This window comes from Balaenoptera ricei, chromosome 1 (genome assembly GCF_028023285.1).
Source record: "Balaenoptera ricei isolate mBalRic1 chromosome 1, mBalRic1.hap2, whole genome shotgun sequence".
In the NCBI taxonomy this organism is placed as follows: Eukaryota; Metazoa; Chordata; class Mammalia; order Artiodactyla; family Balaenopteridae; genus Balaenoptera; species Balaenoptera ricei.
Genome location: NC_082639.1, coordinates 169,656,144 through 169,670,109, shown reverse-complemented (window position 1 = coordinate 169,670,109; position 13,966 = coordinate 169,656,144). Strand labels below are relative to the sequence as shown.

Below are 13,966 nucleotides of genomic sequence, written 5' to 3'. Positions count from 1 at the left end.
GCAAGTGAGGAAGTAACAGCATTACCCTGAGGACGTTCTGCTGACCTGGTGCAGACCTAAGAACAACGCCTGGGTTGCTATATTGCAGGCTCAGAAGGAGCCAGTGCAGGCCCCAATTCTAGCAGGGACTTTCTGCAATCCCCCCACCCAGACTCTTCAGTCTCTTTACACATATGAAGACCCCCTAAAATGCAGTAATAAACTATCTATAAGCTAGAATCTAGTCCTGCCATCCTCCCCAGGTTTACAATTCCCAGGCCTGACATTCCGAGTGAGTTTCACGCCTGTGAGCCCAGACTGGAAACCTCGGAACAAGGAGCACTGACACTACACTTCAGGCCAAGCAACACTCAGCAGCACGCAGCCTCGGGCGTTCCCTTTGGAACCTTAACTTTTGCCTCAAATTCTTGTGGTTGACGGCAGCTGGAAAAGATCTAGCAATTTCACGTTTTTCCTTTCTAAACACCCACGGACTCACCTCAATTTCCTGTATGATACCAAGGAGGTAGAAACCTTTAATCGATGCCTTGAATTAATCAACCAGCACGTTTACCTAAGATCAAAGCATCTTGGGTAATGAGGCTAAAGGGCACAGGCCAACCCCTCCACCTGTGTCCCTGCTACTCAGATAGCCGTCATTCTGCCAGACCAGCTGTCATTCTTCAGGGATCAGAGTTGGTAGGGAAGGGTGGTTAATGAAGTTCCTGATTAAGGGGAAGAAACCTGGAGGCTCATACCAGGGAACAAACACACTCCTTAAACTTAATCCTACCATAAAACACAGCTTTCCCCCAGCCACTGCAGAGCCCAGGAGAGAGCCCTTGTGTAAATGTTTTTCAAACTCTCCCAGGTCTCCTAAAAGCAGGTGCAGAGACGTACATGGACTGGACCATGAATAATCAGGGCCAGACCTGCCTGGAAGAAAAGTCACTGTCATCTCCTGTCTCTACTAAGATCTTCACTTTATTTTTTAACCACTAGTGTTGAGCCAGCACCTAAAGCCCCTATTTTTTCTTTTCTTTTGAGATATCCAATGACATCCAACACAAGAAATCCAGAAAGTCAGACAGGTGAAGTCCAAAGCTCTCACCTTTTCAATCTTCTCCATGCAGCCCTTGCACGTGCTTCTGTTGGACTTGGCGTACTCTGCCGCAAAGTCACCCAGTGTCTTCTCCGTCTTGCTGCCAACTCCACCTTGGCCTTTGCCTGAAGCATGAAACACAGCCACGCTCATTTCAGCAGCCTCCACGCAGCTCCAAGGAGCCCCTGTCCTCCTCCTCTACCTCTTGGGATTCCTCTACCAGGACACCTTGTGTTCTGGGTGACCACAGCTGGTCCATCTCATCTACACTTGTTTCTAACCACTGTGGTTGGTTAACAGAGCTTCTTTTCTGGCAATAAAATAAAAAAATTTCTCAGACAGCCTCCTGGAAACAGCACAATGTTAGCTGGTGGTGGTATCACTGTCCCCCTCTCTCTATTTCCTCTGTAGCCCCCTTCTTCACTTTGGAAAGAACTTAAGTGCTTACTATGAAAACCTTGTACCATACTAAATTCCAACACTGCCTTCTAATTTCCATTACACTTTCATTATCAAAGTTGAGTGTTGAGTTAAAGGGACTATCTTGATATAGGAACAGATAAAAGTATATGTAAGAATTAAATATGTGGAGCTACAAAGATATATTGTACAACACGGGGAATATAACCAATATTTTATAAATATAAATGTAATATATTACATGAGTCACTCTATTGTACACCTGTAATTTATATACTATTGTACATCAACTATACTTCAATAAAAAAAACAAAAACAAGAGAGCTGACAAAAAACAACAAAAAACCAAAAAAACCTCCATAATCAAGAGAAAAAAAAAATTAAATATGTGGTAAGGTGGCATTCCTAATTAGCGGGGAAAGATTGAATCATTCAATAAAGAATCTTGGGGAAAAATGGCCAACCATTTGGGACAAAAACTAGATTCTTTTCTTATATAAAAATAAACTCCAAGACTGAATGTTTCTCTCCTAAGATCAGGAATAAAGCAAGGCTGTCTTCTCTTACCACAGACAACACCGTACTAGAGGCTCTAATACGTGCAGTAGGCAAGAAAAAGAAACAAAACGCGTAAGTGTAGAAAAGAACAAGTAAAGCCATCTCTATTTGTAGATGACATGATTGTAACTGGGATTAGTCTTAAGAATCTACAAAAAAGCTACTAGCACTATTAAGTGAATTTAGCAAATTTGCAGAGCACAAGGTCAATATAAAACATTTCTATATATTAGCAATAAACATACTGGAAAAAGAAATTTTTAACCACACTAAAGAAAAGCACACTACTATTTAAACAGCATTAAAATACACAGAATACTTAGATAAATTTAATAAGACAATAAGACATACAAGATCTCTCTCTACACTGAATCTACAAGATTTTGCTGAAATTAAAGAAGAACTGAGTATCATGTTTATGGACCGAAAGACTCTATTTACTAAGATGTCAATAATCCCCAATTTGATCTACAGATTTGATGCAATGCCAATCAAAATCCTAGCAAGCTTTTCTGAGGGAGAAATTGACAAGTTTACCACAAAATTTGTAAGGCGACGACAAAGGACCTAGAAAGGTCAAAATACCATTGAAAAAAAACAAATTTAGGGGGCTTCCCTGGTGGCACAGTGGTTGAGAATCTGCCTGCCAATGCAGGGGACACGAGTTCGAGCCCTGGTCTGGGAAGATTCCACATGCCGTGGAGCAACTTGGCCCGTGAGCCACAATTACTGAGCCTGTGCGTCTGGAGCCTGTGCTCCGCAACAAGAGAGGCCGCGATAGTGAGAGGCCCGCGCACCTCGATGAAGAGTGGTCCCTGCTTGCCACAACTAGAGAAAGTCCTCGCACAGAAACGAAGACCCAACACAGCCATAAATAAAATAAATAAATAAAATTAAAGAAACAAAAAACAAAAAACAAATTTAGAGGAATTACACTATAAGACTTCATGACTTACTCTAAGGTTACAATCATTAAGACAGTGGAGTAGTATAAATCAATGGAACCAAATAGAGACCAGATACAGACCTATCATCAACTGATTTTGATAAGGAAGCCAAAGTCTTTTCAACAAATGGTGCTGGAACAAAATAACAGCCACGTGGGAAAAAAAACAAAAAACGTGTGCCTCACACCTAACACAAAAGTTAATTTAAGATAAATAAAATTAAATAATTTAAGATAAGCTAAAACTACAAAACTCCCAGTAGTTCTGGAGTATATCCTTCAATGACCTTAAAGAGTAGGCAAAGATTTCTTAGGAGACAGAAAGTACTACCCAAAAAAAGGAGAAAAAAACCCACAAAAAAACAACAAATTGGACTTCATCAAAACGAAAAACTACTGCTCTTCAGAAAATGTCAGTAGGGCTTCCCTGGTGGCGCAGTGGTTAAGAATCCGCCTGCCAATGCAGGGGACACGGGTTTGAGACCTGGTCTGCAAAGATCCCACATGCCGTGGAGCAACTAAGCCCATGCGCCACAACTACTGAGCCTGCGCTCTAGAGCCCGAGAGCCTCAACTACTGAGCCTGCGAGCCACAACTACTGAAGACCACGCGCCTAGAGCCCCTGCTCCGCAACAAGAGAAGCCACTGCAATGAGAAGCCTGCGCACCGCAATGAAGAGTAGCCCCCGCTGGCCGCAACTAGAGAAAGCCCGTGCGCAGCAACGAAGACCCAATGCAGCCAAAACTAAATAAATTTTAAAAAAAAAGTCAGTAAATAAATGAAAAGACAAACCTCTGACTGGGAGAAGGTATTTGCATTATTTATATCTAATAGAGGACACGCACCTAGAATATTCTAAGAACTCTTACAACTCAATAATAAAGACATGCAAATTAAAACCATGATATCACTACACACTTATTGGAATGGCTAATATCAAAAAGAGTGACCATACCAAGTGCTGATGAGGATGTGGAGGAACTCTCAAACAGTGCTGGTGGCAACGTAAAATGGTACAACCGCTTTGGAAAACTGTTTGGCACTTTCTTTAAAAGGCTGAACGTACATCTAACGTATGATCTACCACTCCATTCCTAGGTATATACCCAAGAGAAATGAGAGCACATGTACGTACAGAGCTTGTACACAAGTGTTCGTAGCAGCTGTATTTGTAATGGCCCTAATCTGTCAACAACTTAAAAGTTACCAACAGGAGAATGGATAAACCAAGTGTGATATACTAAAAGACTACTCCTCAGTAATAAAAAAAGAACTGATGACACATGAGACAACCTGGATAAGTCTCACAGACATTATGCTGAGCGAAAGCAGCTTACGAGAGAAAAAGATACTATTCCTTTTTCCCTGAAACTCTAAATCACACAAAATTAATCCAAAGGGATAGAAATCAGAACAGTGGTTACCTTGCTGAGGGGGAGGATGACTCGGAAGGGCATAAGGGACCTTGCTGGGGGTGGCGGGTACAGAAATTTGATGGGGTGAATATTAGATGTGTGTATGCATTTGTCAAAACTCACTGAACTGTACACGTAAAGTCTGTGCATATAACTGTATGTACATTATTTTTAAAATTCCGGATGAAAGATTTCAAAATACCAAAAACAGATACTTTATTCAAAATACCAAAAACAGATACTTTAAGTGAGAAAACAGATATGACAACAAGAACATTTAGTCAAAGATGAAGCTTCAATACGATGAAACAGAAAATAAACCTATCTAAAAGAAAAATGTCAAACCAGGAAAAATATCTGCAAAACATGAGACCAAGAATTAGTATCTTTTGTACTTCACTAAGGAAAAGAAAAATACCCTAAGAGAAAAATGAGGAAAAGACACACACAACTATTAAAGTAACACAAATGACTGATCAACACGTGACAAAATGTTCCATGTCACTAGGAGCAAAATAAAAAGGAATGAGAATACTTAGGGATGGTGTGGAAGTGGAGAAATGGGTACATCTCATATTGTTGGTACAAGTGGAACTGATACAACCTTTCTGAAAGGCAAGTTGGCACACACACAGAAGGCCTTCAAATACTTCATCTCTTTCAGCAGTATTTCCCCCTCTTGGAATTAAAGAAAAAAATGGACAGGTGCCCAGGATATACCAGAAATCTGCGGCAGCTCTATGTGTAATAGAGCCAAATGGTTTAAAGTCTAGTTTCAAAAGCAAGAGAGTCTGGACTTGAATCTCAGCTTGAGCATTTACCACCAGCGTAACCTTGGGCCACTTACCTAACCTCTAGGTGTCTCAGCTCCTCAACTGGAAAAACTGGTAAAGGGCTGGGGCAAGGATTCAATGAAATTAATATATGTCAAATACTTGAATGATGCACAAAATTTAGCAAGACCTCAAGAAATGAATACTACGTACCTTTAACAATAATGATGGAAATCTGTAACTTTTAACATGAAGAGTAAATATTAAGTTGTAAAATGCAATAGGTAGGTACAGGGAAATACAAATCAAGATCGCAGTGAAATACCACTTCAAATCATTAGGAAGAGTATTACTAAAAAAAAAAAAAATCCTGAAAAACCAACCCCCCGCCCCCACCTGCCAAAATCCAGGAAATAAAAGTGTTGATACGGATGTGGAGAAATCAGAACCCCATGTATTACTGGTGGGGATGTATAATCCCGCAGCTGCTGTGGCAAATAGTACTGCAGTTTACACAAAAAATTGAATATAGAATAACCATACGATCCAGCAATTCCACTTCTGGGTATATACACAGGAGGACAGAAGGCAGGGTCTGGAACAGATATTTGTATACCAATGTGCGCCTATCACCAAAAGGCAGAAACAACACACGTGTCCATCAACGAATGAATGGATAAACAAAATCTGGTATGGCCATGTAACAGAATATTATTCAGCCTTAAAAAGGAAGGAAATTCTGACACACACCACATGAATGAACCCTGAAGACATTATGTGGAGTGAAATAAGTCAGACACAAACGGACAAATATAGTATAAGCCAAACACAAAAGGACAAATACTGTATGATTCCACCCATATGAGGTACTTAGTAATTAGAAGTAGTCAAATTCACAGAGACAGAAATAAGAGTGGTTGTCAGAGACTGGGGGGAGGTAAATGAGGAATTACTGTTTAATGGGTATGGAGTATTAGTTTGGGAAGATTGCAAAGTTTTGGAGATGAATGGTGGTGATGACTGCATAACAACGTGAATGCACTTAATACCACTGAAACGTACACTTAAAAATGGTTAAGATGGTAAATATTGTGTTATGTATACTTTATCACAAGAAAAGGTGACTGAACATTAAAAAAAGTTAATACTTAAGGTAGAATCCCACTTCTGCAGGAATGAAAACACACAAACACACACGCATCAATATTTGAATAGAAAATAATTTTCTAATAAGACACCTGCAACATTAATGATAGTTCTTTCTGAATTACAGGATCTGGGACGATTTAACTTTTTGTTCTCATCAACAGCCTGGAGTCACAACAACAGGTTAAACTGGGTCAGTTCACAGCAAGGCAGAGAAATGAGAATGCAGTCTCAGGAGATCTCCTTCAAATGGGGACAAAAAAAAAAAAAAACTGTTTAAAATTTAAAGGCATCTCAGCAAGTTTGCGGATGCTGACAAACTGACCAAGGCCTATATGGAGAGGCAGAGGACCCAGAATAGCCAATACAATATTGAAGAGGAACAAAGTCAGGGGACTGACACTGCCTGACTGCAAGACTTGCTATAAAGCTATATAATCAAGACAGTGTGGTACTGGTGAAATACACAAATTGATAAATATGCCAGAATACAGCCCAGGAGTACACCCACACAGATACAATCAACTGATGTTTGAGGAGCAAAGGCAACACAGTGGAGAACAGCCTTTTCAACAAGTGGTGCGGGGACAACTGGGCATCCGCGTGCAAAAAAAAAAAATTTAATCTAGACAACAGATTAAACCTGTCGCAAATATAAACTCAAAATGGATCACAGACTTAAATGTATCGATAAAACACAAAACTATAAAACTCCTAGAAGATAACACAGGAGAAAATCTAGATTACCTTGGGTATGGTGATGACTTTTTAGACACAATACCAGACCTAGTACATTAAAGAAATAATTGAGAAGCTAGACTTTATTAAAATCAAAAATGTCAAAAAAAAAAAAATCAAAAATGTCTACTCTGTGAAAGACAGTGCCAAGAGAATGAAAAAGACAAGCCACAGACCGGGAGAAAATACTTGCAGCAAAAGACACATCTGATCAAGGACTGTTGTCCAAACTATATGAGGAACTCAGTAAAACGAACCTGACTAAAATTGGGAAAATATCTGAACAGACCCTTTACCAAAGAACATATACAGATGGCAAATAGACATGTGAAAAGATGCTCAACATCATATGGTACTAAGGAACTGCAAATTAAAATGAGATATCACTACGAACATTTTAGATTGCCAAAATCCAAAACATTGGTAAAAAATGCTGGTAAGAACGTGGAGTAACAGGAACTCTCATCCATTGCTGGTGGTAATGTAAACGGTTTGGCCACTTTAGAAGACAGCTCGCAGTCTAAACACACTCTTACCATACAATCCAGCAATTGTGTGCCTTGGTATTTACCCAAATGAGTTGAAAACTTAGGTCTACCCAAAACCCTGCACATGGATGTTTATAGCAGTTTTATTCATAATTGCCAAAACTTGGAAGCACCCACGGTGTCCTTAAATAGGTGAATGGACAAACTGTGGTACCTCCAGACAATGGAATATTATTCAGTGCCCAAAAGAAGTAAGTTATTGAGCTGTGAAAAGATATGCAGGAACCTTAAATGCATTATTACTAAATGAAATAATCCAATTTGAAAAGGTTGCATACTGTTTGATTCTAACTATGTGACATTCTAGAAAAGATGAAACTATGCAGATAGGAAAAATGTCAGTGGTTGGGAGAGGGAAGGATTAACAGGTGGAACACAGAGGAATTTTATAAGAGAGTGGAAATACTCTGTACAACGTTATAATGATTGATATATGTCATTATACATTTGCCCAAACCCATATAAGACGTACAACACCACGAGTGATGACTAATATAAACTATGGACTTTGGGTGATGATGTATCAGCACAGGTTCAGTGACTGTAACAAATGGACCATCTGCTGGGGGATGTTGATGGTGGCGGAGGTCATGCCTCTGTGGGTACATGGGAACTCTCTGTACTTTCTGCTTAATTTTGCTGTGAACCTAAAACTACTTTAAAAACAAGGTCTAGGGCTTCCCTGGTGGCGCAGTGGTTGAGAATCTGCCTGCCAATGCAGGGGACACGGGTTCGAGCCCTGGTCTGGGAAGATCCCACATGCCGCGGAGCGGCTGGGCCCATGAGCCACAATTACTGAGCTTGCGCGTCTGGAGCCTGTGCTCTGCAACAAGAGAGGCCGCGATAATGAGAGGCCCCCGCTTGCCACAACTAGAGAGAGCCCTCGCACAGAAACGAAGACCCAACATAGCCATAAATAAATAAATTTTAAAAACTAAAAAAAAAAAAAAAGTTTATAAAAAAATAAAAATAAAAAAAATAAATAAAAACAAGGTCTATTAAAGACAACAACTGCAACAAATTCAAAGGCTACATTTCAAGCATCTGGAGAAATAATATCCTGCACCAAACAGAACACTGGGTCACTGAGGCGCTGCTGAAATAACAGAGGGGTAAGCTGAAGGACCTTTCCTTTGCTCCCACAGAAAAGCTCCCCCTCCCCCCGACAACCCAGGAAGCTTCCGGGGTTGGGGCGACCCCCGCACCTCCCCGGTGTGCACGCACCCGTCACTCCTCCAGCCTCGGCCGTCTTCTTGACCTTCTGCTGGTCGTCCCAGCGGAGCTCGGAGAACCCATCCACCTCGACGTCAGGGTGCCGTATGGAGTGGCCGACCTTCCAGAAGCAGGAGAAGTGGTACCAGTGCGGGACCTTCCCATCGAACATGGGCGACTAGAGGGGCGGAACCAGAGGAGGAAAAGAGCAGTGAGTCTCAGGCCCGGCCCTCAGCACCTGGCATCCTAGCCCCCGCCTGCTTACCTGTAAACCAAGGGCAGCCTCCTCTCCACTCCCCGACGTCGCAGGGGAAAAGCTGCAAACGGATGGGCAATCAGCACCCACCCCTCAGCTATGAAAGCTGCTGCGCCTGCTGCCGAGCCCGCCGTGGGGACAGGGACCAGGACGTCCCTCGGGACTGACCGGCGTTTCCGCTAAGAGTTCAGCGTACTGTTACCAAAGCCGCGGGCCACGCTTCAGTCACAGGCTCAGCCCAGAGCTCAGTGAGGGCACAGGAGACTCAAGTCCTGCGTCCTGCACGCCTACACGCGGACAGGCCCCACCTCCAGGCCCGGCCGCCAGGCCCAAAGGGCTCTGTGCACTTAGAACAATGCGGAACAAGTCCCAGCTCAGGCGCCAGGCCGAGCAAATGTGTCAGAGAAGTGTCACGCCGGCAGCGAGCCACGCAGATGTGCATGCGATGGAGAACTTCTACGAGGGAGAGTGAGAGGGACGTGGGGGGGGGTCACCTCACCCCCAGCAGCTGGGAGGTCCCTCCTGCCCCTCACCAGCCACCAGGGGACACCCTGCAGTTGCCTCTGGGGAACCAGCGCCCTTATTTCACAGTTGCATGGGGGTGGGGGTCAGACAGGCAGCAAGCGACTCAGCCTCAACTTGAAACAGTGACCACGGTTGGTTCTTTCCACTACACTGCTCGGCAGGAAGAGGTACTTAAAAATAGACAAACGGTCTGACCGGAGCAAGAGAGGCCCCAAACATCTGCTTTGATAGAACATAAATCTAAATGTCAAGCAGATGGCATAAAACAGCATTAAAAATAAATACCATGCAGAACTTGCAGGATGGAGTCGTGCGGACAGGGGAAGTACTCTGAAAAAGCAGTGACAAGATCTCCCAACTGGCCCTCTCCTACTAGGTGAGCGGCCTCTCTCGATTTAATATACGGTATTAAATAAAGTGTAGGGTTAATAAGGCTGGGGCACAAGGACTCTTCAGCATCAAGCAGCTTGGGTTTACAGCAGCACCGGCCGTTCGCTGGGCCCAGAATGTGCCCCAGCCCTACCTGGGGCGAACGGCACTTCCTCAGGTCCCATGACACCCCTTCCCATGGCCCCCCAGAGTCAAGATCCATTTGGGTTATTATCTGATCAATGTCTGTGTCCTGCGTCGGGTTAGAAGCTCCCAGAGAGGCACGATGCCTGTCTTGCTAGCAACCGGCAACGCCCGCTCACGGCAGGCACTCAAACAGTGTCTGTGGAGTGCCCCAAGTCTGGAGGGAAGAGGGAAGAAAGGTGGGATGGAGGAACTCCTGCCGTGGAAAAGACGCTCCCTCCAAACCTAAGACAGCTCTCCCCACCCCCAACCAGACAACAAACGGCATTTCAGAGAGTAGACTTGTGCCCTGGCTCTCAAACTTTCACCAAGGCAGCCGACACATCGTTAAGCGTCTGGACGTCTTGCTACAACATCTGTGGTGGCCTCGACCTGGGTCTTCCTGCCCTGGGACCCCTGTCTAAGCCTGCTCTAAGAGCAAAGGGGGGCACGTGGCTCAGTGCCTTTGCCCCCCACTGGAACTCATGGCCGTGACATTTCTTCCTGGCTCTGCTGGGGCCTGACACTTGCCCCTTAAACTTCGGTCTGGGTGCCATGCCCCCAACAACTGGCGCACTGCCAGGCACCAGAGAGGAGGCCTGCACAAGGGTGTACTCACAGCACAGGCGTGGGGGACTGTTAGGGCTCCCGTCCTCCCCCAAAAGAGGAAAGACCCCTTAACCAAGGAAAGGCTTTATTTACTTTAGAACTCAGGACTGAGAATGATACAGCCGGAAGGGAACTGGACCAAGGGCACAAGACGACTGGCTCCACTCGGCAGCTACCAGGCTCGAGCAAGCAGCAGAATCCTTGGCTGTACACTCAGCAAACATGAGCGCCTACCACACACCGGGGTCCTCACCCAGCCACTCTCGTCTGTTTCCAGAGAAACAGGCCATAAAAGGAGGGAATGACCACTATAACGAAGAAAGTCACCATGCAGTTTGCTGCAGGCCCTCCCAAGAACACCAACAAGTCAAAAGGCTGGAAGGCCCAGTTCATCCCCTCGAGGCTGCCCCAGGGCATGCCAGCTAAAGTATCAGGTATTTGATACTCAGAGAACAATCCTCCCATACAAAATGTAAAAGACGGTATTTAAATCCAAGGGAAGTGGGGCGGGGCGGGGCGGGGCGGGCAGGCGGGGAAGAATGGCTTCTTTCTTTCTGGCCTTCGCCAGCGCAGCCTACAAGACCAATGTTACATTCTGAGTTAAAACTCCACCCCCAACGACAGAGAAAACCACACTTAATTTTAATAATAATTTCCTTCACTATCGCAGAGGGAGGATCCAGAATGTTAGACTTTCTTGCCACCTGGACTCCGATAGAGAGAGCCAACCCACCTCTTCATTCCTCACCAGTGTCCTCGTCTCCACACACTGGCTGGACTGAGGTTTTCTGTCTGTCTTTCCCAATAGAACAGGGTCATCTTGGCTGTCCGGTGAAGGCTATGCATGTCCCTTTCTCAGACTAACATTTTAAAATGCATGATAAAATACATAGGCTCACAAAGGAAATCAACTATATTGAAATAATTATCAAAACATTTAAAACATTTACTGGGATACAGTCATCTACAAGCTTTAAAGCATTAAATAACAAAACACAGTACCCACTTTAGTAACTACTGTGATCTTGTAGCGATGTGTGTAAATGGTTATTTTAAGAAATCCCCAACAACTGTAAAGTGACGTGAAAATAACAGTAACTACTACTGATGACAAAAATCACAGGTACTGCTAATGCGCCTTTGCTTTGCAGGTTACATTCATAATTGTAGGAAGTAATGAATTGTAACTTAAGTCTAGTGAAGATAGGGATGCATATTTTTTCTCACTGAAACTCATGGACCTCTTGAGTTCTATCTGCCATCCCACAGACTCCAGGTTAAGAGCCCCGGCAATAATGGCAACTTCATACGATCGGCGGCCCAAACATTAGGGTGAAAAGATGCTCTGCGGGAGATACAGCGCCTCAAATGGTAGGCCTTGCCCACTTCTCCATCCTCAACTTCCTGCCACTTCTGTGGTGAGCTCCCATCTTGGGCACATCATGCCTAGGGCAGAGCTCCATCAGGTGGCACCCACCCCTGTACAGCAATGTTTACCAGTCATCACCCCTTTAACCAAACTGGAAGCTCCCAGGGGTGGAGTCTCTCCTTGTGCCCCTAGTACCTAACACAGTGCCCAGAACCTAGCAGCTGCTCAGCGAGTGTTTACTGAATGAATAAGTATTGTGTGCCAGGTACTGAGCTAGGTGGCCCTGCGGATGATTCCAAGATGACAACCTCAGTCCCTGCCATAGAATGAAATGAGACAGCCTGAGTACACTATGGTACCCACTCCCCTCCACCCAGTAACTGCTGCAAATCCAGCAGTACCATCCGGTCATTCATAAAACACATACTGCCTCACCGCCCGGAGGGAAAAGGAAAATCAAGTTACCTTGACCATGAGCACTAAGCTTGGATAAAAGCTTTCTATTGGGGGTGGGGAAGACAGGGCAGGTGGGAACCCTGATTAGGCAGGCAGACAGGAGGCAGGAACCTCCAGACACACTACCTCACTCCAACACCCCTCCCGCCATCTGGCAAGCCTCAGGGACCACCGGAGGGAAATCCCGAATCTGTCAAGAAGCCCCGTTGAGGAACCCCAGGAGCCACTCTTACTCAAACCAGATAGCTGCAAAGGCATCAGGAGGACGTGTCTGTGAACTTGGAAAGTTTGAGGAAAATGTTAAACCATAAATTAAGCCAAAAGTGAATGCACTGTACTGAAATGACACCAACTTGCACAGTTTTGCATAATTTAAAAAAAATGAGAGTGAGCGGGTGTTGAAATGATAGCCAAAAATAGATTAAAAAAAAAAAGAAAACCCTCACTTGCCAGTCGCCACCATCAATGTAGGACAAAAATCTTCCAGAATAAGGTAGGTCAAAACCAGACTAGCTTCAAAAGACCACGCGTACGTTTTCTTCCCAAGGCGAATGGCAATAAAACAAACCCAGAAATGAGGACAGAAGCGGCTGCTTATTTTTACAAAGTAAAAGGCATCACCAGCTCCTGACCGTATTTCCCGGGCTTTTGCTGCAAGATCAGCAAAACCTTCCAGAAGGGTCCACCCGGCGGGCCATACACGGGACGAGAGGAAGCAGCTGCGCCCGCAGGCCCCGCGCGGGCTCGGAGGGGCGGGCCCGGCCTGCAGCTCCCGACCAGCCCTCCCCCCACCCTCCCCGGACGCGCGGAAGCCCCAGTCTCGCACAAAGCGGCCTCTCCGCCCGCACCTGCACCATGATGGCCATCCGGAGCGAGTCCTTGGGGATGCTCTCGCTGCATTTCTTGCAAGAGGCGCGCCCGCTCTTGGCGTACTCGACCCGGTAGAGCTTGTCCGATGACTCCGCCATCCTCCTCCTCGAGCTGCTGCAGCTCCGGGAGCCCGACGCCGCTACCTGGAGACCCGCTGCTGCTATCGCCGCCTCGCCCGCCGGTCCGCTCCCCGCTGGCGCCCGAGCGTCTAGAGACGCAGCCGCCGCCGCCTCCGAGCACGCCGCGTAGGCCAGCCACCGCTCCGGATAGATTGCTGATGCCTGGCGGCGGGCACGCCCCGGCGCCCGCGCTCACGGGGCGGGGCCGCCGGCGCGCGCGCCCCCTGCCGGCAGTGGGGCGGCGTTTCCCCTGCGCCTGAGGCTTCGGGAGCTCAACCCTGGCTGCTGCGAACCGAAGCCGGGCTTATCCAGCGCCTGTAGCTCTTTGAAGGACGAAGCGCCACCCCTTTAACCATTTGCCCCCAGGAGGGCT

General features: G+C 45.6%; 1 protein-coding gene across 1 annotated transcript in view; it reads right to left on the bottom strand.

The window, feature by feature from the left end:
- Positions 1-13,750, bottom strand: part of PARP1 (poly(ADP-ribose) polymerase 1) — a 42,443-nt gene extending 28,693 nt beyond the window's left edge. The window contains exons 1-3 of the mRNA XM_059941501.1: positions 13,453-13,750; positions 8,850-9,015; positions 1,091-1,206 (exon numbers count right to left, since the gene is read on the bottom strand). Of these exons, the coding sequence (XP_059797484.1) occupies positions 1,091-1,206; positions 8,850-9,015; positions 13,453-13,572 (402 nt within the window). The 5' untranslated portion in view covers positions 13,573-13,750. The remainder of the gene's footprint in view (positions 1-1,090; positions 1,207-8,849; positions 9,016-13,452) is intronic.
- Positions 13,751-13,966: the final 216 nt, after the last annotated feature.